Below are 27,718 nucleotides of genomic sequence, written 5' to 3'. Positions count from 1 at the left end.
TGTAGGGCAATTTCTATTCTACTCTGACCTTGGGCACTACCAACAATGATGAAAGTCTGAATGTATCAGAAAGGAATAGATACACATATTACTTGACAAAGTTCTCCTGTTATTTTCCAGTATTTTCTCCATTCCTTGTGAGCAGAAACGATGAGTGAACACCATACAGCCTTGAAAACGGGAAAATATAAAAAACTGACATGGAATACACCTAAGGGGCAATGCAGTGTCTCATGAAGTAGAGCTAATTTGCTAACAGATGACAAATATAAATTGCGCAGTGGGTGTATTTTACTTTTTAAATTCATACCCATGATTTTTTGTATCATTATTACTTCTGTTGTACCATACTGTCAGAAAAATCAGTTCATTTTGCTTTGGTTTCATTGCTTTCATTGCTTAAGAGTGCTGCATTTAAAATATCATCTCAAAAAATTTATATTCACTACAGCTCCATTAGAAGTCTTTCTATAGAATGAATACTGTATTTGCTTCCACCTGGCTTACTCATCTTCTGAGATAACTAGATGACAGGAAGGGCATTTCAGGTTTATAGGACATTTCTTGTTTTAACTTCAACAGCTTTGCTTCATTTTGGTAGTACTTAATGGGCTGTGGGAAAAATACTATGTCAGAAGAGAGCTTTCTGAATTAATTAAATCCTTCATAATGTATATACTCTATATTTGAGTCAAATTGTTTGTTTTTACATATGCATTACTCAGAGCACTTTTATTCAGAACTTTTCAGAAATGTTCTTTGCAGTCTCATCTGTAAGAAGAATTTATGGAATATCATGGTGGTTGTCAGAATGAAAGACTTCACTTTTTTAACTGGAAAGTTTAGCTGAAAAATTGTGACTACAATGTATAGGAATAGTAATGGCTCTATCCAGTCTTCTTCTTGTGGTGTAAAGGATAGTAACATACACACTGAAGACACTCTACAGATTGGCAACACATCTGTTGTCTTTTAAGGATACAGCAGCAATGATAATATGAACATCTCACACTCAGTCCATTGTACTTAGTACATAACTTATTTGCCAGATCAGAAACTTTAAGTTGTAAAGATCAAATTAATAGTCTACTGAAGTCTTAAAGATTCTGTATTACATAAAATTATCTTCCCCCTGGCCCCAATGCATATGTATATAAATAAAACAATAAAATCTCCATATCTGACTCATGTGGTTCTGACTCATTTTTATAATGAGGGTCTGACACATTTTTTAAAAATCTTCTTGGACAAATGAGAACAAAATTCCTTCACAAAGATGATTCATTTACTGTTTAGAAGGTATGTGAAAGTGGCCATTAGGGGGTGATGTTCCTAAAACAAAACTACCCCAAATGAATAAATAGTTTCTATGCATGATTTTTCTCTTATTTTCATCGTGGTACATGAGTTTTTTCTTCAGTGTATTCATTTGATATTCATCTATCTGTTCTATAAGAACAGAACTTGGCTCTCTACAACTTAACATAACAAGACGTAAAAAGAAAAGTCATATTAGAAAAAGGAAACGAATAGATGTTATTTTGCATAAAGTCAGCACTAAGTTAAAAGCTAAACCAGGAAGGAAGTTACAACCACTATGCTAGATGGGTGTGCTTCAGTGACATGTGCTTGCTTTTGAGAAAATCAGAACTCTACAGATTAGTACTAGCAATAATTACCATGTTTATTTTATGTTTACCTGAATTTTTCAAAATCCATGAAGGTGAGTGATCAGCTTTTAAAATAGCCTTTTATTCTGAAGTCTGATTGCAATTGAAAAGTCGGCACGTGCTTTCCTAAAAGCGATGGTTAGGATGCTGTACTCATATGGACTTTGCAAAGTATATAGATTTTTTTCGTTAGATTTTTAACCAACAGAGTTAATTATATGCGGCAATTTGAAAGGAGTTTGTCGTTCATTTATGTACACTGTAAAATTTTTGTTAACTATTTCCATCCAACTGTACTTTTACTATCTATCTTCATCATGGAGAGAGTAGTTAAAGTATGTATGTTCTTTTATAGCAGGTACTTATGTCTTAAAAAATAACTTTTTTAAAGTTTCCATACTTAAATGCCTATAAAACTTTGTGCAATTACTATCTGGTATGAGATGCTGTCTGTGAGAGAGGTATGCAGTGGTAACCTGACAAAACGTAGAGCTGAATAGGTGTAACTGAGTGAAGCAAATCTTTTCACATATATTCCAAATACATCTTGGTGATCCTGAAAGTCGATACTGGACTTAAGGATGAATGCAAAATACATGTGTGGAAGTTATGCATTCGGTTGCTCTTAAAAATCCATAAATAAATTAATATTAAAATAGTTTTGTCATATCCATTCCACTTTTGCATATCTTCTGTAAGGACAGCAAATAGGCAGAGGGTCCTAGTCTTTGCCAATGACAGATAAATGTTATAATAAAAAGCATCCCTTTGACAAACGGTGTGTATTCCCAGGCATGATGAAATAAATTATTTCTGAAGCATAATTTTCTGGAAAAAAATTAACATTAAAATATATCCAGATGAGGTTACTTATATTTACATTTCTATTTTTATTAACCACAAAGAATAAACATGACAGTAACTAGAATACAATTGATAGGTTTTTATAGTTTATAAACGAGCAAACTTGGTGAGCCGTCATAAGTTTTGAATATCATAAAGTTGATGAGTCAGTTTAAGATGTTGGAATAATTAATGTTTTACCTCCATGCAGAAGTAATCAAGGTATTTGCTAGCACAGACTATGCAAATAAACAATGACGTGACTATTACCAGAAGAAAACATTGACCTTACTGTCAAACATCAGAGAGTGAATGATTTCATTTTAATGGAATTGGATTTTCTATGGAAAAACACCCTGTAAATAGAAGCTTAATAAAGGAGTTTCATCATCACAGAACTTCCTAACATTAAGCAAGGGGGTTACAGATCTTTGAATATACAGCAGTTTCCTAGAGTTACTTTGCATGGTTTCATCTCAGTGATCCTCTTAACTCTTCAGGCTGTCTGTGTTCAGATTTCACAAAACCCTTTCCACATTTCTAGTGATGTTTGCATTTTGGGAAGGTGCTTCCCAGTCCTGCAGTAAGGAGCAAGCCCCTTGTGGGTACGGCTCTCTGTCTGCCGTGTAAGCCACTGGGAAAGTCTAGTGTTTTTGCAGCCCTGCTTACAGTGTTCAACAATAGATAGCCCTCCCTAGAAAGTCCACAGCCCTGTGAGTTGTAAGAAAATAAAATTTACTGATGCTAGATTGTAATTTGAATGGCTTACTCAGTAGAGATCTTTCACGAGGATGGTAAGCACCCTCCCTAACAAGACAGCATTCAAATTTTTTCCACTTGGCTAACAGGCCTTTTACATATCTACAACATGGCTCACAGGCAGCTCTGGAGCCTGTTCAGCCGTGTGTGAAGTCCAAAGTGGACTTCATAGTGCTGTATGTAGACTGCTGTCACAGCACAGTCAGCGGATGCCCAAGCCCATGTACAAATTTCTTGGTGAAAGGGGTATGGTAGGGAATTACTATTAGTTAACCTTGAGAGCTGTAGCAGTGGTTTTAGACTTGCTGCCCAGATGCACACATGCCTTGCCGTGAGAGCCGAATAAGCATTCAGTTTCTGCTCCTAGCTCATCTCCACAGAGAAGCTCTGCACAAAACAACGCCTCCTTCAGCTGGAAGAATTTGACCTCAAGAGGTCCGCTCCAGGTGGACCTCCACTCCAGGTCGCGTGGGTCAGATCTTAAGTGTTTCGAGGGAAATGTTTTGACTTGCCTCAGGGAAAGATCAAGCCCTAAATTTTGTCTGACATTTTTCCTTTCTGTATTAAAATGAATTATTTTCTTACCTGCATAGGATGTGTATCTTACATTTCAGTTATGTTTTATAAGGAGTTTATGACTCTCTGATGTAGTGTTAGTAAAGTGAAGATAATTGACTTTGGCGTTGGATTTTGGATTTTATTTCTGTATCCTGTCTGAAATCCTTCAGTGAACCGTTCCTGAGGTCAGCGTGCTGCAGTGTGAGCGCAGGTGGCCCGTTAAAGCTGTCAGATTGCGGCTGAGCACTGGAGCAATTAAAGGCTATGTTTTTCTCTCTGCTTAAGGATTTATGAACATATTACTCCAGTTACTCATATTGAGAGTTAGATGCAAAATTTCCTCTTCATACAGATGCAAGGGTACTACTACAACTGGAAGCTCAGCTACAAAACTGTAGGTTAGTGCTGCATCAACTGCAGGAAGTGGTTATTTGTATTCATAAATACATATTTCATGTTGGGGTTCCAGAAGTTTTTTGTTCTTAAATTTTTTTTCATGTTGAAAAAGTAGTTCAAAGTTAACTCAAGTAAAAATGCACGATTTGTACAGTAAAGCCCTACTTCAATGTGGAAGGCAGCTAAAATAACACTCATTAATAATTAATTCTATGTGTTTTTTGCTACTTGCCAGAACTGCATTAATGTACCCTAGCTATGGTAATTTGATACTGAAATTTGGCTATGAATACCAAAACCAATGCTCATAATTAAGATTCATGTTTGTTGACTGAATATAAGAGAACTTGAAGGGTGTGGTCAGAGGATTCAGCAGCGTTTCTGGGTATTTTCACTGAGTGGTTTCAATGTCATTGGAAAGAAAGTTTTCATTCTGATTATAGCTATTTTACAACATTATTGCACTGGTGTGTTGCAACTGCACGGTTCCAGGGCTAAGTTCCCCCTCCAAACATGAGTGCTTTCATCTTCTTTTCAAGTACAATCAAATTGGAGCAGCTTTGAAACAGGAATGTGACTAGATATCACCAAAAATTCAAGTTAGTATTCCAAGAGATTTCATACAATTCAGCAATAAAATCCAGCATCGAGGTTGTGGGAAGACTCTGTGCTTGCTTCCTCTCACTCGTTGATGCATTCAATACGCTGCCATAACCCTCAAGAAAGAAAGTGCATTTCATTGTAAGATGGTTAAAGTATCTGTTACGGGATGCTTCCATGCACGTATTTGTCCGTGTGTCCTATATGACTGTCTTGCTAATACAGTACTCTATTTTTCTACAGCGAACACTGTAATGGTGTCATGCGTGGATACCTGTTCATCAAATAACACCACATTTCCACTTTGTACTTTTAACAAGTCTTGCAAAAGATCACTGCAACAAAGAAGAGAAAACCAGACTATTTTACTGAAGGCCTTTGTAAACCATTCCAGTTTCCAAAATATTCCATGTATTTGCCAGTCCTCCGGGAGGGAACAACAGTCCCCTACTAAACACACAGAGTGTGAATCCAAGAGAGATGTGAATGTTGATCATCAAGGATCAGGGTCAGTACCTAAAAAAAGTAAGTAGGGGAAGAGAAATACTTAATTTTGAAGTAGTGAATTACAACATAAAAGACATGTTTTCATTTGGTAGTTAGAAGAAAATTATAATACGCTGCTGGTTCTCTATGGTCTTTGAAAATCTATGAACAATGCGGGTTTTTAGCTTGTCTTTGCATGGCTAGAAAATGCAGGTTTTATGCCAGATTCTCAGTGGCATTCATTCCTGTCTGTCAGTGACACATGTCTGTAGCAATAAGCTGATTTCTTTTCTTTGAGTATCTTGTATAAAATTGGGGGTGGTGTGTGTCATTATCTTCAGGGGGTTTTGTATTGGTCTGGAAGGAGGGTGCTGTGAGACAAGAGTGCCTTATCCAGCAGCCACCTGAAATATTGCTGTTGCAAATTTGACCTCTGCCACCTGGCTTTTATGAATATTATTTTTTAAATCTTGCTAAATTTTCTAAAATATTTCATTTATTTTTAAGGAGTTGTAGTTTCTGATCAGTTTTCACACTGAATTTGCTTTCAAATGTCATTGTGGAACTCTGCATGTTGATTGCTGATATTAGATGAAGATCGGTTGTGACCAAGTATCTGAGGAACTAATTCAAAGATGGTAACTACTCAGATGGCAACTGTACGAAAAATAACCATTTTTGTGCTTGTAGTCTATGATATCCACATCTGTGTACTATCAGAAATGGCTTTGCATGTTTCATAGAAGGCAGCACAGAATAAGGACTGACACAGCAATACGGAGAAGAGTTCTGCAACATCCACATCTTTTCAGAGCAGTAGCAGCATATTCCTTCTGTGCCATATAGACTTGCAAAGGATCTGGAAACTTTTGGGGAAGGGGATGCCTCTGAATTTTGCTTTCCTAACATTGTCAGCAACAGGGGCAACAGGCCAAGTCCTGAATGTAAGAAATGCAGTTCTTTTCCAAATGCATCATTTTCTTATTACAAAATAGCTGTCTTAACAAGTATGTAAAATAACAAACCAAAAAATACATGGACAAAGTCTGTTCTCAGTTATACCTATACAGCTCTTTGACAATGTCTCACCTACCTATGTTTCTTGTTGACATTGTGCAAGTCTCACAGCTTGTGTGGTTTGAAGTGAAACAAGGACCTTCTGCAGCTGATTGCAGATAGACTGGATGTACACTTCAAATCTCTATCATCATATGGCTTTTACTTGGTTTTTATTTTTTTCATAGCCTGATTTTTGTCTCTGTTACCTTTGATAACAGATGACAAAGCAACAAAAAACTGAAAAGCTCTGAAGCTGGTAGTAAAGGAAAAAAGGGGCTATAATTTGCAGGGGAAATATATTTTGTATAGATAATCAATACTCTTCAGATCTGTTCAGAACAACTTTACATGTATCTTTTTGTCCATTTTATCATAGTCAATAACGTAAAAGCCTACTCTCTGTTTTTGCAAATGAGACAGAGAACCTATTTTATTGTTCTTTCTGAGAGTTGTCTCTTTGTCTACCACATGTTACATAACAATTTTGTTTTAATCTTTAGGTCCAAAAGCAAAAGGCTCACTTGAAGTGAAAACAAAAGATGTTATTTATTTTTATAAATATTTTAATTTTACTACAGTTTCCGAGAAAGAAGAAGTAGAGCATAATACTTACTACCTGCTGGAAATCCACATCAACAATTCTATAGTTGGAGGAAGAAATGCAGCTGAAGAATACCTAAATCATTCCTGTCTAGTGGCAATGATGGAAGACCAAAATGACTGTATAAACATTTCACTGCAGCTGAAGTCTTATGTGGAATGTAAGTTACAAAGGAGAGTCAGAATGGAAATCACACCAGAAACAATATGAATCTTGCAAAAAATCTCCAGCAGGTAGTTCTCTGCTTTCAGCAACCATTTGAAAGTATTTAAATATTTCACAAGAAAAGAATACAGTTTTGATCATCCCTTAGTAAAAGACCATCTTTAGTAGGCAACTGACAGTTTTTATAGTGATTTAAAGCAGGTTTAGCTGTGGCTTTTTCTTTCCTAGAAGCAGCACAGCAAAGTAAGTGTCTACATTTTTTTGCTTAGCGGTGACAGACTCACAAATTGCATGTATGACAAAAGCTGGAATTACTTTTTTCCTCTCTTCTCCCCCATAATGGCATAACCCTCTTGTCTTGGAGGTAAATTAAAAAATTCCTGTTAACATCAGTGGCAGAAGAACCAGGAGACAGGTTTGACTTTTCTTAATATCGTACTGCAATATCCTACTAGACAGCCTTACTACAGTACACTTAAAAGAGAAATCTTCAGCTGAACTAGGCTTAGTTTTCCCAGAGGACAGCATGTCAGCTTTTTAAACTTCTCTTTGTGCTGCAGCAGTTTTTTGGCTGATTGCCTGACCGTGGTCAGGGCTTCCAGTGCGTCTGTATGCCATGCTTGCCATCTGGGAATTGCTGAATTATTACATTCATTTAGTTTTGTATGGCAAATGCATTTTATGCTGTACCTTTGCTGGAAGAAAATACATGTTTTGGAGTTGGCTGACTCTATGTTAAATAAGTCCAGATAAAATCCTAGAGAAGAGAGGGCAGCTTAGTTTTTTTTTTTAATAACTAGGTCTAGCTATGGGAGGAGTATAGTTTGTAACTTGCCCTGCTAACTTGTTTCAAAACTGTGAGCTAACCACCCTTTGCTAATGGTGATTTGCCTGGAAAGTAGTTATCTCAAATTAACAATAAAAATTAACAATGCATCTTTTTTCTATTTACTTCAAAAAAAAGCTAGAGAGGTGCTCAGGGCTTTGACTAGGCAAGGTTGATATACAAGTCGTTACAAGTCACTACAAGATGGGGTAGAGTACTCTGAAAGGAGCCTAAATGACTGTATAAAAGATATTTTTAGTTCTGAATTAGGAGGGATGGGCTGTGCTTACCTCAAAGAGCCATGGGGTTATTGGCAGTTACCTCACGACGTCTCAGTGGAGAAGACACACAAGGGAAGTTGATGTAGGTCTAATTATACTATTCTAAGTCAAGGAAAGGGAAACAGTAGTTCGGCTATAGTCTGTAATTTGATTTTATATGAGTCACAGTAACATAGTAGTTTTTTAAAATAGTTATTTGACAATGCTAAGGTATGCATTAACATGCGGCTGCCAAAGAAGTTTGAAAGGTCCTTCGAACAACCAGGGAGGAAAGTTCCCCATGTCCTTTCTCTGTGGTATATAGTCCTGGCTTGTACTAGTTACTGAACTAATTCCCTGCGGAATGTGAGTGCGTTTCTGCAGCAGCTGTTGTCCGAAAGAGCAGCCTACCTCCTACACCCAGCCCCACCCTGATTCTCCCCCGAGACAGCTTTGGTTAAAAAACTCCCCAGATGGGTCCTGTTGATGGCATTTCCTCACTTTTGATAAGAAAATTTCTATATGCAGAGTCTTACCTTCTCCCATATATGAAGACAGACCAGGAGGTTGAAAATGCCAGTACAGGTCAGTGTTGGACAGTGGACCAATTTTTTCTGTGCTCCATCCAAACAAAGAGGGGATATATATTACCCTTGTTCTACCTTAAGTATAAATGTTGATCTTTGAAGCATTTTCTTCCTGGCTGAATTGCATATAACAGTTTATACAAATAGGAAAAGTTTTCATTCACTTAGCTACATATAACTATTTCAGATATGAGGAGATAGATACAGGTGAAAATGAAGTTAAATTCTAGATAGGAAACTTAACCTCAAACAACAAAAAAGGCTGAAAGAAAAAGGCATAATCTTCTCTTTTGCTTTAAGTTTTCATCTGTGGGGATATGCATGTTCCAAAAACCTACCAAGATAGATTGTTCTGCTTTTTTCTGCCAGTGATTTCCTGCTTCATTTTCTCTCTTCTATGTTTTATGGACAGATCCAATGTGTATGGCGAAGATCATTTGGCTCACTATGATTCTGGTATTTTTTGTGTTTACGATTTCAGTCGTCATCTACAAAATAGTCCAAGACAATGAACAAAACTGTAAGTAACCAGAAGTTAATCGACATGAATTTAAATTTCTATGCAATGAAAAATGTATTCAGTAACAAAGCTGTTGATTATTAATGTGGTTCAGACACCAATATTTTAATTGTAATATGGTTAAAGCTTCTTATAGAGGGACTGAAATACTCAGATGATTGATACTATCACCTCTCACCTCTGAATTGTGGATGCAAATCCAAGCTTGTTGATGCTGAATGAAATATGGGGGTTTTGACAGATGCTTGGTGGCCTATGATCCTTAGAGATACGAACTTCTGGTTTCAGACTGATTCCAGTAGATAAAACAATTAGAGTTGAACCTTGTTGAAGGTCTTAAGCAGTCAATGACCAATATAAGCAGACTGAAATACCCTTTCCTTCCTGAAGATGATTCATCTAGGTCATTGTCAAGAAAAATTACGGGACAGATATGAGGAGATATGCACGCAGCTCTCTGTCCTGAAAACTGGTTATCTAAATTCAGCAGTGGTGTCATCCCATACAGGTCAACCAAGCTGTGCCTTCTTAACCCCAGAGCTGAGTTAAGCCCAGATAACATATTTTCTCTTTGCTGTTATTTCAGCAAAGAAAATAGTGCTGTGATTTCTGAATCAGCACTACTGACTATTCCAAGTGATTAAAACTTTGCTATGAAAGAACTTGTCCTTAGTTCAGAGACTGAAACAATTGTTTCTACAGAATGCCCTCACCAGCCAAGACAGGCTCTTCCTAGGCAATTCACTTGGGATACAGGCTGAAATCCGGATTTACAGTATTACTTCTAGCAATATTATTACTTATTATTATTACTTCTAGCAGTAAAAGAAAGCAAGAATAAAAGTGTAGGAGTACCCTGAGCAGAAGACTTTTGAGCAATCAAGATAAAGTCCTCTGCACAAAAACAATGCAGAAACTTGACCCTTTGTCAGCTGCTGGTCTTTGGTTTTCATCCCAAGTCAGAGGCAGGTGGTACAGGGACGACGCTCCCTTTCATCAGTGTGAAAAGAGTGTTACTTAACCTGTTACCTGAGATAATAGCTCTTAGATGCTTTTCACGGCAATTTCCTGAGACTTTCTGCCAGTGTCAGCCCTGAGTGCCCAGAATGCCTCCAGAGAACCAGCATTTAGTTGCTATTACCAGGCAGATGTCCATTCCCCTTGTAGTCCAGAGCTGCCGAATGGAAACCTTGGTCACAGGGGTAATAAAAAAACGATGAGCCATATCCATTCCCCTGATCATCCTTACTGTATCCACAGGTGGTTTTGTAACGAAAAAGCAATAGGAGTCTAGCTTTAATCGTAACTGAACAGAAGGAAGAAGAGTGCCCACACACAAAATGTTTCTGTGATTTTTTTGCATAATGTAAATATTTTATGCATATATTTTTAATGAATAAGCAAAATAGTTGCTTAAAATGGCAAATCTGTGCCCTCCCCCCAGATGATTAGAGAAACTCCTTACGAGATTATCTTGGTTAAAATACATGATTATACATAAGTAAAAACTTATTGCTAGACCCAAATTCTGAGACCTATTTTATGTATATAAAAATTCCACAAAGTGTAAATTAGGTCTTTATAAGTGGCCTATTAAATGCTCTAATTTAAAGGACTTTTATTTGTAATTTCAAAGCTACCTATAAATGTCATGAGTATGATTTTCTATGCTTTGAGTCATAACATCCCATTTTTAATGCAGAACTATTAGTAGTGATGATTAATGATTTACTGCCTTTATTCTTAAACATCAGTTTTCTGTTAAATGCAGGTTTTTCAGAATTGTCATGGACACAAGCAAGGAGGAAAAGATGCCTTTTTGAGGCTTCTAATTACTGATTTGCTTCTAGATAAATTTTCTGTTAATAGAGGAATAGTGGTTTTATTCATTAAATTTACAATATATAACATTATAAACAACATCAATATGTTACTGACAAAAAGACAAGCACATAAAAATCAGATTTAAGGGTTTTATTCCTTATGTGTATATATTATAATGCCACCATTGATTGCAAGTATACATACTGCTTTTTTCAGTGCTGCCCTAAGAACACAGCAGAATATTATGATGTGCCTAAAACAGCTGCTAAGAATTTTTAGTAATAATTCAGTTAGTAGTTTTTCTTGTAATTTCTGAGCTCTACTGAAAATTGGTAAGAAATACAGAATTATTCATTTCCTCTTGAGAGCTTCCAAGACATTCTGCTAGGCAGACTTTGAGAATCTCTGAAACATTAATGAAGTTATTTCCATGAGTGCATAAAATAAAATATCCAGATAAGCTTGGTGGAGGTTACATGACAAAGGAGCTAAATTAGAAATTAGTCCTTTTGCCTTTTCCCTTCCACCCTTATCTTCCGACCACTTCCAGAGCTTCCTTTGACATTAGCTGTTACAGTGCATGCTTAGGGCTTCAGTGTAGGGCTCCGCTGGCTGTTCATAAAAAAATCATGACCTAAGTAATGCTAATTTAATGAATTTCTTAAAGATGAAGTTTTCTGATGTTCTCAAAATAAAAAGATAAAAATCAATTCTGTTATGTAGAATTGGACAAGCCTGTCATCAGAAGCTGGCTGAGCCCTGAACTGCTGTCATTGTAGAACAGGGATAACCGTAACAGTAGCACAATCAACTGCAATAACCCCACCAAGAGCACGGTATTAAGAGAGCAGCAGAAGGATGGAAAGACTGAGGAGTTTATGAACTGGGTGCTGAGGACAGTCAGAAGTGTTCAACTCAGCTCTATCTTTCTCTCTCTTTTGGTGGTGTAGCGTTTGCTCTTAAATTGTGCTTCCAAAGGTGAGCACCCCACCCTTGCAAAGAATCTGTCAGCTTCCTAGGATGCCAGTACACTCCATCCTTGCTATTCCACTGTCAGCAGTGTGAGTCTGAACCTGTACTGGAACATGTACTTCTTTGATAACCTTCCAAAATTTGTTCAGGGTATTCAGGATAGAGGAGGGAAGGAATAATTTGAAAGGGGCAAACCTGAATGGAATTTCCAGCAAATTTCATTCAGGAAAATATAAAACATCTGGCCCTAGGTTTTCCTCATCACCTTATTTCAAAACCTTCCTGTTTTTTCATGGAAGGTGTTTAACAGTTTAAGAATAACATTTTTACCAGCTTTCTGTCTAATCAGTGCCATATGTAATTCTGTAGTTGAGGATAATGCATTTTGTTTAAAACAGATTATAAACACCGAGTAGCAGCAGTTTCTACTATGCTAAGAAGAAAGAGTTCTAGACATTCAGGAAGAACCATATCTGCTACTAAAATTCATCCTTTTCCTGGTAAGTAATACAAAAGTAAAAAAAAACCGTACAAATATTGAGGCATGAGGAGGTCAAGAAAGACATTTTAAGTCTTTCCTGTCAGAAGATGCATCAGGTTTGTTTCAGAGTTACCTTGATCTTATACAAATTTGATCTGGCTTATGTTATGGAAACAGTTTTATATCATAAATAAATAATTCTGACGATCAAACTGTAAGACTTAGATATACCATGTGGGAATGCTTCTCCCAGTCTTCCAAATGTGTTGCAATAATGACTTTGTTTTTTTTACCTCCTTTTAATTTTTGATCATGTTGTGTGTCACATTTGAGGTTTGGCAGCTGAGTGCTTCGTGTGTGTGTGAAAAGTATACAGACATGTACACAACTGTATGTATGCTCTGTGTGTTTATGACTCTTGACAAAATCTGCTACCAAAGGATGGAATGGATGGCTGTAGCAGGACTCAGAGAATGACTCTGATGGCACTTTGTAGCTTATTTCTAGGGAAAAATTCCCACAAAGTCCAATTTTCTAGTCTCAGATAGGAATTAAAATGTGGTGTTCTGAGAGTGTAGTATGTTTAGCACAGATAAATTAAATGACATGGCTAAACTCAACGTTTTGGTTCCAGAAATTATGATTTGGTAACAAAACTCTGTGTGAGGGGAAATTAGCAGCTGTAGCTCTGAGTGTTACTGATATTGCTGGAAGAGTCATATCCTTTAATAAATTCCATGGATTCTGGTTTCATGAAGGGAGCTCTATCTTTAAAAAGATTAACGTGGACATATGGAATAATAGCTCTGAATAGCAAATCAACCTCCCTCCAAAACAAGAACAATTACGAAGCCAGCAAATGAAAAAAATGGTTTTAAATTTGGCTAGGCTTGGGTACCTCCCTGTTTGTTTTGTCAGTTCTTCAGGAATAAGAGGACACTCAATAATTTCTCTCTACAGTAACTCATGGCATTTCAATTTTACCTAGGAAAGAGTGAATAGCTCCCTGTCTGTCTGAACTCTTCTGGGAGTACAATTTATGCTCCTCGCTTTTAAAGCACTGGCTACATCTAAGATGTATTTATGAGCTCATTATTTTCACCCCGCAGGAAAGGAATTATCTTTCTGACATCTTTTGTCTTGAGTAGCTTCACTAACACAATACCTGTTTTATCAGCATGTTCACAATGGTATTTTTAGTGTTGTATATCCAAGGGCATTTTTGATAATGGAGTTTTATGGAAATTCAGATCTAGTTTTACTAGATTTTACTGAAGAGAACAGGAATCCCATATTGGTCTGTCATTCTTACTTCTGTGTTCCTCCCACTTCAGTCTGTCCATTTAACCCAGAAAGATGGTTAGCTGATGAACTGCTATAATGGGTGTTATTTTAATAGGAAATTCCTTGATTTCACACACCAGAATTCCAGTTAATCCAGTCAATTTCACGATTTATACCAATATAATTTAGAGTGGAATCAAGACCATATGAAAAGAGTTTATTTTTTCCACAGTTGCTAACTTTAAGATTTGCTGCTGTGATAATGGGTTATAAATAGCTATAGGTGACTTCTTCTGCAGCCCTTGATAATATTTTCACTATCATTAGTGCATAGCTTGCAATCTTGAAACAAAACATTGAGATCCACTGAAGACAATACAACCACCCTGGAAACACTGTAATGAGACTAAATAACTATATATCTGCGAGGCTATGACAGTATCTCATATAGATGAAAAGATGTATAGGTACTACTGAAAGGTTATTCAAAGTTCAGAAAGGATAAAGGAAGAAAAAGAAGGAAACCTATACTTTGAGAATGAGAATGATTTCCTAGGTAGACTCAGGAAATTACTGTCTTAATATCACTGTGGTCCTACGAAAAGATAATTCACAGCAGGGATGCTAGTTTTGTGAAACTGTTAGTGGCTCTGTGTCCATGAATCATTACCATTAAGTCCGGTGGGCAGAGGAAAGGAGGAAAAATGTATAGTATGTTCTCTAGGGTAGGATTAAAATTACAGCCTTCCAAATTCATGGTACTACAAAGGATTAAGCACATACAGTGAGGATAGGGAAGCTTTAAAGCATTCTGGTCATAAATGTTGACTAAACGTTGTCTGTGCTGTTAAGCCAAAAAAGTATGCACTAGGGCATGGGCTGTACAGACCATGTTTGTAGACTTTGGATCTGTTCCTACCATTGCATTTATGTAAAAAAATCCCTTGAATGGTATGAATTGACAAAACACGGTTGTCCTTAAATGCAGCCAACAAGAGAAGGGAAAGAGTACAGGGTGCTTTTTCTTCAGTGCAAGAAGTAAGTATTCTCTAAGTGGCTGATCTGTATTTCCAGACACAGAGCATTTTCATATCAAATAGGACTTGATAGTAGTAGCACGTGGAAAATAATCCACAGAAGAAAAGTCAATTCCTTACTTTGTGTTCATGACAGAGAATCTTAGGGAGATTCCCACATAAGAGACTTATATTGCAAGAATTTCTTTGAGGAGCTTTCTCAAATTGAAGAGGCAGTAGAAGAGGTTTTGGAACAACTTAATAAATTAATAATAGCAATTAGAAGGACTAGAGAGTATTCCCCACAGTGTTTTAAAAGAATTCAGAGAGAAACTGCTAAGCTGTCACGTGCAGCCTACTGCTTAAATCAGCCCCAGTTCCAGAGAACGGGAAGGCAGCTGTACTTACCCTGCTCTTACACCTTTCACTTAGCCCGTTTCCCTAAACCACTTTAGTACCTTTTCCACTACTAGTAACTGATTAAGTACAGCTATTCTCATATAGCTGAATCCTAAAAAAATAAAAGCCTGGGGACATGGCACAGAATTACTTGTTGGGATCAGGCCAGTGTGTGTGAACTGTACACTACATTATTAAAAAAAAAAAGTTGCACAGAAAACAGATTGCACAAATCAGGGCATTTAATACCTAGAGTGAATCTGCCTGGAAGGGTCTTTTCATACTGAAAGTTTCATTAATATAATTATATGGGTTATACTGAAGTGTGAATTTATATTACTAGAAGTCTACCACTATAAATTCCCATTTAGACCTTCTTTTCCTAGCATAAGAATTATACTCCTTGTTTATTTTTATCCTATTTTGAAAGCAGCATAAGGTCTATTGGAAAAAAGGCCTGCTCCCATTCCTATGCCAGAATGGGACCGTGCAGACAGGGAATCATATTGTTAATATCATCATGTTATTACTCTACAGTCTATGTGGGCAACCGTAGTTCAAACATCATGCCTTGTTCTACATTGCTCAAATGGTATACTTCCCTCATTTTCAGTGATACTCCGTTGGCTCACGGGGTCACAGCTTGGTTCATTCCATTTTAGGCTGCAAATACAGGATTCGCTGACTCACTTGTCTGGCTCACAGTAATGCAAAGTTAATTCTGATGGATGGTAATTTTATAACTCATCCTGAAAGAAGGACATTGTAGGATCATGGTGACAACCAGGACTCAGAGAATAAAACCTCAGGGTTTCTGGCCTGCAGTTGTTTTCTGGACTGTTTAGATTTTGTGACATCCAAAGCATTTGATATAAGTGGGCTTGACAGTGTAATTTGCACATAAGAAAAAACAAGACAGATTTCCTCTCAGTCATTTGAACTCCTGTATTGTTTTCTCTGCTATCCTATTAAAATAACAGTTCCTCTCCTACAAGATTAGAGGAAATATAGGTGAAATTCTGCCATCTCTCTGATGTATTGCTACAGCCTCAGGTTAGTTGACAGGTTGGAAATAGAAGCAAATGCTGGCTCAGTACTGTCAGGACTGGCATCCCAGTGAATTCAGGCTCAGTCCTCCTTGTATTCTGCAATACCTTTTCTTTTTAGCAAAGAGGACAGGCAAGAGATCTTTTACAGCAGCAAATAGATGCAAAGCCAAGAAAGGAGAAATTTGTTTAATCTTGGCCACGTGAAGCATCACCTATTTCGTTCTGATCCTTCTCAGTTCCTGACATAGCTGAGTAGTTCTCTTTTCCTCTGCAGCTTAGATGAATAATGCTGGGAAAAGCAAAGCTTGTCACAGTATTCAATATTTAACACAGACTTACATGTTTTTGAGATGCAACATTTCCAGAGAAAAATGTGAAGCCTTATTACAGCTTTGGGTCTTTTTTATGTTTCAGAAAGGAGGATAAAATCTATCGGCTGCAGGTAATTTTAGGGAGCTTTTCATAGCCCCTGTATGCTTTCAGTAGAGCATATACTGATGCACAAGGGGCCATTTCTCTGTTCAGTTTGCGTGCATGCAGAACAGTGTTACACACAGGCTCTGAAGGGGTAATCAGCCTACGTTCCCATTCTCTCCAGGTTCATCCTGAATGCAAAACAAGATCGATTACTATTTTTAAAACTACCTCAGTTTTATTTTAACTTTGCTTTTCATATTCAGTTGCTTAATTACCAAGGTTGAAACTCCACTTTTTAATTGCCTTTGTAAAGGGAGAAGCCCAAATGATATAGTGAGTGGAGAAGGGATGTAGCTACATGTAAGTGACACGGTTCATCCTCTTGTTATGACTCAGTAGAAAACCCATTTGTAGGTTTACAGAAGTTACGGTTGGGGACAGGATGGACCTGGAGTTAAGATATTATTTGTGTTCTACAGTAGCTCTTTGAAAAATGTTGCAGTCAACAACTCTGACTTCATTAACCTGACAATGCTATTTCTGTGTTTCTTCATCTGTATCCCAGTAAGATATCATATCAGTATCTGTGTTGCCAGCATGCTACAGGCATCACCACACCTTGCCCTGCGTCTGAGGGGCATGCTGTCATCTTTGTTAACAACTGGATGATACCCGGTAGCTCTCCCTGTGTGTGTGACGAGTTAGCTGGGGCCGCATCACGGGTTCCTGAGCGGCAACCTGGGCTGCCCGTATGTGAAAGTAAATCAGAGAGTTCACACTCTGAATTTCAGTTGTTTCCACTTAACTGGCCAACTGTAGGTTTTTGAATTTTAGGAGACTCTTAGTTAACCCCAAATTTGCATGCTTTTATATTTTCACTACTAGTAAAATTTCCAAGAGCAATTTAGTTGCCTACCTTTGAGCTGCTTCCCAGGGAGACTTAGGATCAGCATGTTGTAGTCCCATTAGTATCAAGAGGAAGTTAAATGCAAAACATGGTTCGTACTTGGAGGAGTTCCTGACATGTATCTGCATCTCTAGGCACTGAAATCCCACTGCAAAACTGGCTGTCCTCCTCTGCCTTGTGTTCAGATAGGTCTCAATTATTTTCAAACTTCCAGATTCGATGTTTAACACTCTGCAGATGTATTTGCTGTTTAATAATATTGATAAAAATGATTTTAACTTTCAGTAGTGACAATCAGCAAACAACAGATTCCATTTACTGCACAGACCACAAAGATACTGCCCATAATTCCTGAACAAGAGTATTGTCACGTGGGTGCATCAACTGTAGAAGGTAAGTAAATATCTTACAACTACAACTACTCTGTTTTACCTCATATTTTTAGAATTAATAGTCTGCAATATCTGCTCAAAAAAAATTACTACTTCTTCTAGCCAAGTATATGAGATGACAAACTGGAAAATGTGTTTTGTGAGAGCTAGGTGGCAGGGAAACAAAATCAATTTTCCTTCTGCTACCAAGAGTCACCTATAAACCAATGTGTTAGCCTTTTAAACCCCGTGTGTCCCTGAAGGCCCCAATGCAAATTCTGACACTATTTTTCTGGTGTCCTGGACTTCAGCATTATGTTGACATTTGTTTCTGACAAAAGCAGAGGAAAGAAACAATTTGCAAATGATCTCTGAAGGGAATCACATGTTTGAAATAAATAGTTTGCTGATCAAATTCCCCAAACGAAAGAAATTGATCGCTCTGTCGTTATTACACCAGTCAGAAGGAGTGACAAGAAGTTGCTTTCAGCTTGCAACTAAAACTAGTCTCCCACTTCTAACTTTCTCCAGCCCTTGTCCTCCAGTAATTGCTTCAGGAAATCCAGATGTAAGGAAACAAGTCTGAAAAGAAATGTGCAGTAAGAGATACCTCTTCCTGGCAATACTTGTAATGAAACGGAACAGATGCTACTTGAATAAGTAATACAGACTAATAGATCAATTGCATAGACAAGGTTATGGCTACTTTCACAGATTATATTACTGTTTATGGTGAATTTTTTAGGTTAAAAGCTTAAGAAGGTCCTTCTTTGCATCTGTTTAAATTGGATGGAGTTTTATTGAAAACTCAATATCATGTCGTGCTACCTTTTTAATGTGTTGAAATAACTGATGTACTGAAGAGCGGTTTGATTTTTGTGCTTCATGTGAAACCATAAACAATGAAGCTGTGTGTTGAGAGCACAGCTAAAGAAGAAATTTTGAACAGCATTGCTGACAAAAGATGAGGTACTGCCATAATAAATTAATAATTGAGCTAGATTATTGTTTGGCTTTCGAGAGAGACTAGCTGGGTTACAGGACAGGGTATTATAGTAATCAAAAATACCGACCACTTTTTAAGTGATTCCCATCCATAGATCTTACGAGGACTTACAAAGATGGAAAGTTGCCATTATTACTATTCTAAAATGAGGATATCGGGAGGCATAAAAAGATAACATGACTTGGAAGTCAGTGGCATAGATGAGTGCGCTTGCTTCTCAGATCATCTGCGTTCAGCAGTTTGCCATCTGGGCATCAGGAGCTTTTGCTGAGTGAGCAGGCCCTTTCCCAGCGCCCCATCAGCCTTTCTGTAGGGCAGCCTCTTCCTTTCTCCAAGGGACTCCTCCCAACCACTTCAGTACTAGACCATTTCTTTTTCTGATACCTGTCAACTGTCTCTCAGGTAAAGCTTTATCTTCCCATATCCCTGTCTGCCACGTACCTGCCTACCTTAATTGTTTCCTGTGAGAGCATTTACTCTCAGGTTAAAAATAAGACATTTCTAAGGTGTTAATAGGATGTGTTGCTAAGGGGCGGCTCACTAGTATTCAGTGCCTTCATTTCTACAGTATTATGGCTGATCAGTAGCAGGCTTTGCTCTTCCCGGATGCTGGGTTCACCAAACCTCATCTTTTAGAAGCAGGAAAAAAAAGTCATGGCCCATTCCCATGCAAATTTAACTTTTCTGTTCCTAGAGGTGGGAGTAACCATTGGGATCGCCCTGCTAGCACTCCTTTTGCTTTCATTATCTTAAGTGCTATGTATTAAAGGGTAGAAAGAAGAGATGGAACAACTTTGCAGACCTTTGATTGCTCTGTGAAACAATATATGAGATCCAGGACACTTTGGGATGAAGTTATCCCTTTCCTTAATCTCTGGGTCAGTGACTGAGAGAAAAAGACGAGGTGTCTTGAGAAACCCTGCATACCTTGTTCTAGTGCTGTGCTGTATAGAAGCAGACTTGCTTTCCAGGTCATAACACAGCCTTCCTGTCAGGACTGCTGGCGGTGAGGTGAAAGCTGGGTGCGATATGTGGGATTAATGCCCAATACATGAAATTGTAATGTTGCATGACATTGTGTGGAAAGATTATTAAAGGGTGTGGCTGGAGAGGCAAGAACTTAGATCTAGATTTTGCCTTTCATCACATTAGGTTTTGAACAACATTTCTCAAAGAAATACTGTCTCAGAGCTAAATACTCTGTGAAAATAGCACTTTCTGCTGTAGTTTTGCTTCACTTCTTGCAAATAAACACTTCCCCCTTCAGCTGATAAGGTCAGATTCGACTCATTACTGCGTGTGTTTGTGGGTGGCTCAGTGGCTAACGGCACTGCAGTTCCAGGAAAGCGTGCTAGCTAGAAGTCCTTTTGGTTACTTTGGATGTGGAAGGAGATTGTGGTCTACTTTTCTCCTGAGTGCTAGGGTTGTCTCTATAAAGTCTCGAGAACGCTACTGAGGACTAGTTTGCTCAACAGAGAGGAGCTGGCTGTGTTAGAGGTGCTGCACATGAACAGCTGAGTACTGACACTGAAAACCACCAGGATGATTAAATTCTCAGAATTGACAAAGACAGTTAAACACTCCATCAACTTGATAAAACCTGTTTTTTCCCAAGAAGGAGGTTGGGTGGAGATAAAAAGTGTGTACCAGGAGCTTCTTGATCAAAATGCGTCATCTATGTATCACCCTACCAGTTGCTCCCCTGAGGCACATGCATTTCAGATCACAGATACGAGAGCCTGAAACAAGGAAGGGTTCTAGCCTGAGCTAGAAACCTGAGAGCGCTCCACTGGGGACAGCGCTTACATCTGCCCTTCTCTGCTTCAAATCTGCCTTCAGTCCGGTTGGTAAGAGTTACCTCAGTGCCTGCCCTGGATCAAACAGGCAAGACGAGGACAGGCAAACCGCTTTTAAGTCCTGCTTTTCCTCATTTCCAGCTAGCTGAAGCTGCACTCAGAGAAAGCATTAACTGCAGCACAGAGTGTTTATCTGATTTTTGTGTAAGCAGGCTCGCTACACAGCAGGTGTGGTTGGTATAACAGCAGCTGTAAGGAGGAGGAAGTCGAAAAGCAAGGCTCACTCTTACCACCATCATCATTGCTACTGAGCGGGAGAACCTGCTGATGGCCTCAGCGATGGCCCTTAACCCAACACGTTGAGAGCTGAAAGGCTGGACAACATCGTTTTTAGCCACAGGAATTGAGTAAATTAAAATCCAGATTGGACAGGAGAGCAAAGTATAAGGCATATTATTTGCTCATTGTTCCAATCAGTGACAGGAAAGTATTTATTTGTCTTGTTAATAGATGGAGAGAGATCAATAATCAATGACACATTGCTACTTTCTGCTGAAGTTTTCTCTTTATGTGAGAAAAAGACATGTTTCTTTTAATGTTTTTTTAAATGTCTTTTTAATGTCGTTATATTTAAGACAATACTATTGATCGTAGAATGTAAGCGTATTGATAAACATATGACCACACACATGGCCACATATGTGCGTGGTCATGTTTATCAACATACTTATATCCTGTGTGTGTGAATATCTATATATCTATATGCGTGCATGCGCACAGAGATGCATGCACATGCTCCATTTTACTGTTCATTGGTAACTATCACACTGACAGCTAATTCAGCTAATAAAAAAATGTACCAGCCTCTGCACTCGTACCTTTGCCAAAGGGGAATCTTTTCAGCAGAGGTTGCTTAATGTCTCTGTGTATTTTCACGGTAACTTTTGTTATTACATTTGAGTGCTGAAGTTAAGAATCCTCCTCTGTTTTTGCCATCTTTCATTAAACCACCATATGAGGAACTGTCCTGGAAAAAATGGATGAGCCCAGTCTCTCGCGTGCTTTAAGACAGTCCTCTCTTTACATATGACAGCTGTAGATGTATTTCCTTAGTGCTGTCAAAATTCCTGTAAATTTCAAGGCTGCTGTTTATTTAGAGAGGAAGCATGAACATTTTATTCAGGGCAAATATTTGCATTCGGAGGCAATGCCCTTCAGAGGACAGCAGCTAGAATAAGGCTCTGGAGACCCAACTGCGTCTGTCTCTGCCGATGACACCTCATTACTAATTTGCACTGTGTTAATAACTGTTTATCCTCAGCTAAAAAAGAGATCGTGTGGTGCTTTTAACTGACAAAGCACTACTTGCATCAACTGGCACTTTTAACTTTAAAAGCACTACTTGCATCCCCTATTATTTTTAGCAGCTCTAACATGCTGTGGGATGTATATCTGAATCTGTTGTTTTTTTTTTTTTTTTTTTAAGTGAATACTCTTTTCTGTGAGAGATGAAAAGACAGAAACAAGAAGCTGGACTGATAGCAAGAAATCTAGGAGAGCAGACCAGAAGGATAAATACAGCATTTATATATCAAAGCGAGGCTACTATCTCCCTTTACTTAAAAAAGTGCAGCATGTGAAACCATAAAAGGACTAACATTTCGGAACGTACTTGATTCAATGGCCATTCTCTAAAAGCAGGGGGGGCAAAGAACTATTAGAGTAAGAAATAAAAGTGGGCAAATAAGAGTCAAATCCCCATGCCCATTAAAACACCGGGATATGGGGTGAACAGGCTATCCGAAGGCGTTAGAGGATTCAGCAAGATGATTTTGGTGATGGTTAGCCCTGAAATCATTGTTACGTAGGGAAGGTTTTGGCTAAACTTGCCCTTGGAGGATTAAGAAAGCCTGTCCCAAGGCGCGCCTTCTCTCTGTGTCTGTGCCCTGCCCTTGTGGCAGTCTGTCTTTCCCCAGTGGTAGGGCGACGTGAGTCCGGGCAGACTGGCTGTGCAGGTCTCGCTGGCCTCCTCCATACCAAGGGTGCGCTTCAGTCTTACAGTGATCAGGGCAGAATAAAACTCGTGTATAGCACCAAGAGTCCTCTCCTGCAGTACTTCTGTCCTCTGCCTGTTGATGGGGAAGCAGCATGGTATTCTCTGAATCAAAAGGAGCATTAATGGATTTCATGAATGACTAGGAACAGAATAGCGTTCTCTCTTATTTGGGGAAATTAGAGACAGATACAGACCTGACAGTTCGTGGACTTTTTTTTTTTTTTTTTTTTTTTTTTTGGTAAAAAGTGTCCAGTGTCGTGCTCTGAGCTGTTAGATCAAATTCACACAAGTTGGTCAGTATTACCCCGAACACTTTATTTACTGCATCAGTCTCTTTGACAGTCAATGCTCCAAGGACAAGATGAAACAATCTTAGTGTCCTGCCTCGCATTAATTCTCTTAAAAAACGGTGGACGTGTCAAAGGCTGCATAAAAGCTAATGAAAGTTCCACATCAGCAATTGCCAACGATTTTTAGTACGCTGCCTTTCGCCATCAGCACTTCCATCTCTCTTTGTAAAGAGCTTTGAGATCCTTGAACACGTAAGATGCTTCACGTCTCTCTATTTCTTTCTGAATGACAGTGTAGCTGTATGGTTAGATAAGACAAGTTGGTCTCCCAGTGAATATAGAATTTAAGGCACAACCTTATCTTCACATGAAATAGATTATAAAACCAGAACATAAGGTAGATGACAGGTAACGACAGGGAGGATGCACAGGGGAAGCATGTAGATGGCTAAAAAGGAGAAAACCTTTTTCACAGAAATTGTAAAATAAAAGAAGTTGATGGGTCCCTTTCCTCTCTTGCAATCTAAAAGCACATGGACATGAAACCTGCCGTGTGGGTGGTTGGCACAAGAGATCAGTAAGTAACTAAGTGTATGGGAGGCTGATTCCTATCCAGCTACATTCGGAGTATCGGAAATCACTGCCGTCATTTTCTAAGGATACCCTCCCCTAGCAATTTAAAAATGTAACTGTGCAGAACCCAGTTCTAATACCAGGAAAATTCAATGCGGGTCCCCCCTGGGCTATTACTGGGGCTTTGGCTCAGGCCCCTGCTGCCTTCCTGAAGAGGTCTTTAGATGCCCCCGTTGCAGAACTTAGTAGCACAGACAGAAAGGGCAACTAAAAATATTCTTTGCCTGCTTTTCCTTATGTGATTGCGGCTTTTCAAAAATGTTTTCATATTTAAAAGAATCCCTCTCTCTGTCTTTGAGCAAGACACCCACACAAACAACAGAAGATACAAGTTATGCAGGGAAAACAGTGAAGCTTGCCGTTCAAAACATCCTAGCAAAGGCACGTACCAAGTGTACTCAGGAGCCAGAGAAAGATTACAGTTAAGCTGTTTTTATAAATCATGCATGTATTTGTAAAGAACAGTAGGTGTGATTTTAAATTGCTGGGATCCTTCCAATTGTCCTTTTGACACTTTTTCTGAAAAGCATCATTTTAGTGCGCAGAAGTGATAGTCCTGTGGTTAAAGCCATCATAAAATTGGGGGTGATGCTGCTGAAGGCAGAAGTTCCTACTAGTGCTGACAGTTGGCCATTTTTGTAAGACATAATTTTTTGTGCTTTCATGAATTCCTGTAGATAACTATGAAGAAAGATTTATGCCCACATGCAGCTTTAAATTATTTCCAGGACTGCATGCAGTCACTCAATTACACATTTATTTTTTAAATATCATGAAAGATAATTCCTCCTCTGTTTCTGCTTCCATAATAGATTCAAGTCTAAATCGTGAAAACGAAAACTCCTCTCAGTACGAAAGAGCTCACAGAATCAGATTGCTGAGCACATTCCAGGGTACTTGGCACAATTATTGGGCTCTGTGTAAAATGCACGCCAGGATGTGTTTCTCTCCAAAACAGACGCTTGGAGGCTTTTGAAGGGAAGCACTCCCGCTTGCTTGCAGAACCGGGCTGTAATGGGCACTGTGCAGGCTGTTTAAACCCCCTGTTCCATTAGCCGGCATCAATTTTTGATGCATTGTATCCTGCCTACCCTTGCCATTTTCTAGCTCACTTCAGCAGCTGCTGCCTCCAGTATGATTTCACAGCCAAAGAAACATTTCTTATCCCGGTTCTTACGATGCAAAGGAAAAGGGAGACAGATGTTGTTGCTGGGCCTGCAGCTACACGTACTACCAGAACGGGCGACAAGTTACATTTGCTTTTCCACTCAGTGTGAGAACAAGAAGTACAGAAGTCCTGTGCTTTTACCCCCAGCATTGTATGGTTCCCTAAAAACTAAAGATGAGCTTGACTGGGATCTGGGAGTTTTCATATTTCAAGGTTCCTCATCACGTGCTACTTTGGGAGCTGCAGTCCAGATTTCAAAAGTCTCACTGCCGATTACTGCAGAGTACTGTTCACTTGGCAATGTGGAAAAAGCTGCTCTTATGTCATTATTTCCAACTTTGTTCTACTGTGTACAAGTATAGTATGGGAAATGCAGTTGGGCACAGGTTTGCAAATTCTTCTGTCCAGCTGGTGGTTTGGATTGGTCTATTTTTTTTTTTTTCCATTAGGATAATTTAGTTCATTTTGGCTCAGCTGCAGTAAGACCTTGTTAATACCCAAACTTTACTTCTGAACACTCTGCTGCAGGTGGAGTAGTTCATGAAGAGACGCCCAGGAGCTAACACACGACAAGAGATTCTGGAGTGGAGGCAGATAGCACAAAAAACTCTTCTCCCCTCATCCAGCTGCCAGGAGGGTGAAGAGAGTGAAGCCTGCTCAGTTATTTGAAGGAAAGAGATCAATCACCACCTACCTCTACGAGAGAGTTCCAGGCTAAACCCCATGTAGAGGGAGACGCTCTGCAGAAACCGGGGTTGAGACACTTCATGACATCCTTACTGGTGCTCCTCAGCCTGCTGGAGGTGGTGAATGCGCCCTCGGGCAGCTCCTGGCTCTGCCCGCTCTTAGGTTGCCAGGCTTCCCCGAAAGTGAATGCGGCCCAGTGCTTCTCACTCAGGCTTCTATGTCACACTGCGGCGGGGCGGGCACCTGGGCCACCGTCCTGTTGGCAGGTGCCATTCTTCGGCCTTTCGCTCCAGTCTGATCTTCTGTTTTGTCCGCCTCTTAGTTACATTGTTGTTTTCTTTTGCAGTAAAGAGGAGAATTCATTACCGTGAAAGGCAAAAGAATGACATTTAAGATAAATGGGAAAAGACTGCTTTTTTAACCTCCTCTTTTTTTCTGATATTGTTTTCTTTAGTTTCAGATGTCACCATATGAAATACGATTACCGTTGGATGAAAGAAGACACATCATACACCACAGAAGAAAGCATCTCCATTTCCCGTCTGTGGAGCTACGTGACCCATCTTTTCATGAAAATGCCAACTCTGCATTTCAGTGGAGAAGCTCCATTTTATCTATCATCAGAATTATTTGGTTTTAAGAAAATATGAATGATGGACAGACATGTTTTGCTGTAGAATCAGCTTCGGTAGGAGAGTATAGATTTCACATCTATTTTCACTTCAGTCAGGATTTATACTTAATCACATGGATGTGAGATAATCCTTGCAATAATTGCATTTTCTATCTGAGAAGAAATTATTTTGTGTTCTCCATAGGATAAGAAAGACGTCTAAAGATAGAAACGAACCTCTCCTATCATGAAACAAGAGCAGTTTTCAGCCTGTTTAATGCTCTAGGTGACTAAGATGCTTAGAAGACACAATTTCTGGCTGTTGAGGAAGGTGGCCGAAGGATCACAGAAGGAGAGAATTCCGCAGTACATTTTAATTTCTGCAGTAAACCGGGAAGACCTTCATAAATTCTGCAACATCTTTGTGGATAAAGATAAAAATGTGGAAAAGTAGTAATTTGGCTTCAAACCACAAAATCGTTATTATTGTTTTTTAATAACTCATTAAGACACCAAATGGGTTTCATACTTTTTGATAAATGGCATTTCTATCATCTGTACTGGCTGAGGTCATTAGTAGTCAGACTCATTATCTCCTGGAACTTTTCTTACTTTCCATTTATTACTGCTCCTCTGAGTGTAATGGAGCTGTTTGGGCTGAGCAGGGTCCCCAACTCACTCGGTGCCAACACATCATTTGTGGGTACAATTTCAGCATCAATTACAAGGCAGAGACAGAAAATGCAGAGCCAGGACTTCAGACTCCCTTGTGCTAAATCCATCAGGATGAACAGATTGTAAACTGCCCATTGCAAATACGATATGCAGCGATTTAGCATCATGTTAATACTTCATAACCCCCATCCCTTACATTTATATAGCTTTTCCCTCCTGAAGCTCTCTGAAATTGCTTCTCCAGTCATTATACCGCACCAAGCAGTTCAGATTTAATAGGAATAGTTGTGAACATTAGCTTTGGAATGATTTGAGGCCATATGGAATTTTTTATATTTAGTTGGTAAGTCTGAAGCATTTGTTTCTATTGTTTGTTACCATCTTATAAAAAAATCAAAGAAAAATACTGACTTTCTTGATTTGGGGGCTTTTGAGGCTTTATTGCTTATCTGTGGTAATAAATTCAAGCTTTTCAGAAATGGATTTTTTAATACAGTCTATAAAATAAACCTCTCACAATTTGTTTCGGTTTTTTTGGGTTTTTTTGGTTTTTTTTTCTTTTTTTCTTCTTACTATAGAACAGCAACTGACAGCTGAAGAGACGTATCTATCTCAAATCACTGCAGAATTGCTAAGGCCATTTTAGCCAGTGTTTAAATGCTTCAAGTGATGGCGCTATCTATCACACTTCCCCTTCAGTAATCCAGAGCTCTTGTTGACAGGGGCAGCCCTGCTCTGTGTGAC

General features: G+C 38.7%; 1 protein-coding gene across 3 annotated transcripts in view; it reads left to right on the top strand.

Moving 5' to 3' along the window:
- Window positions 1-27,505, top strand: part of TMEM156 (transmembrane protein 156) — a 28,306-nt gene extending 801 nt beyond the window's left edge. The window contains exons 1-7 of one of the 3 annotated variants that reach the window (XM_087736401.1): window positions 1,593-1,723; window positions 5,070-5,351; window positions 6,950-7,132; window positions 9,223-9,330; window positions 12,525-12,626; window positions 17,965-18,072; window positions 26,141-27,505. In XM_087736401.1, the coding sequence (XP_087592527.1) occupies window positions 1,624-1,723; window positions 5,070-5,351; window positions 6,950-7,132; window positions 9,223-9,330; window positions 12,525-12,626; window positions 17,965-18,072; window positions 26,141-26,160 (903 nt within the window). In that variant the 5' untranslated portion in view covers window positions 1,593-1,623 and the 3' untranslated portion in view covers window positions 26,161-27,505. Of the gene's footprint in view, window positions 1-1,592; window positions 1,724-5,069; window positions 5,352-6,949; window positions 7,133-9,222; window positions 9,331-12,524; window positions 12,627-17,964; window positions 18,073-26,140 lie in introns of those variants that run through there. The other 2 variants (XM_087736402.1, XM_087736403.1) reach the window with 2 other exon arrangements.
- The last annotated feature ends 213 nt before the right edge of the window (window positions 27,506-27,718 follow it).

Source organism: Nipponia nippon, unplaced genomic scaffold (assembly GCF_047370975.1).
Source record: "Nipponia nippon isolate SJK-2023a ecotype South Korea unplaced genomic scaffold, ASM4737097v1 scaffold_6, whole genome shotgun sequence".
Lineage (NCBI taxonomy): Eukaryota > Metazoa > Chordata > Aves > Pelecaniformes > Threskiornithidae > Nipponia > Nipponia nippon.
This window is presented reverse-complemented; position numbering and strand designations above follow the sequence as displayed.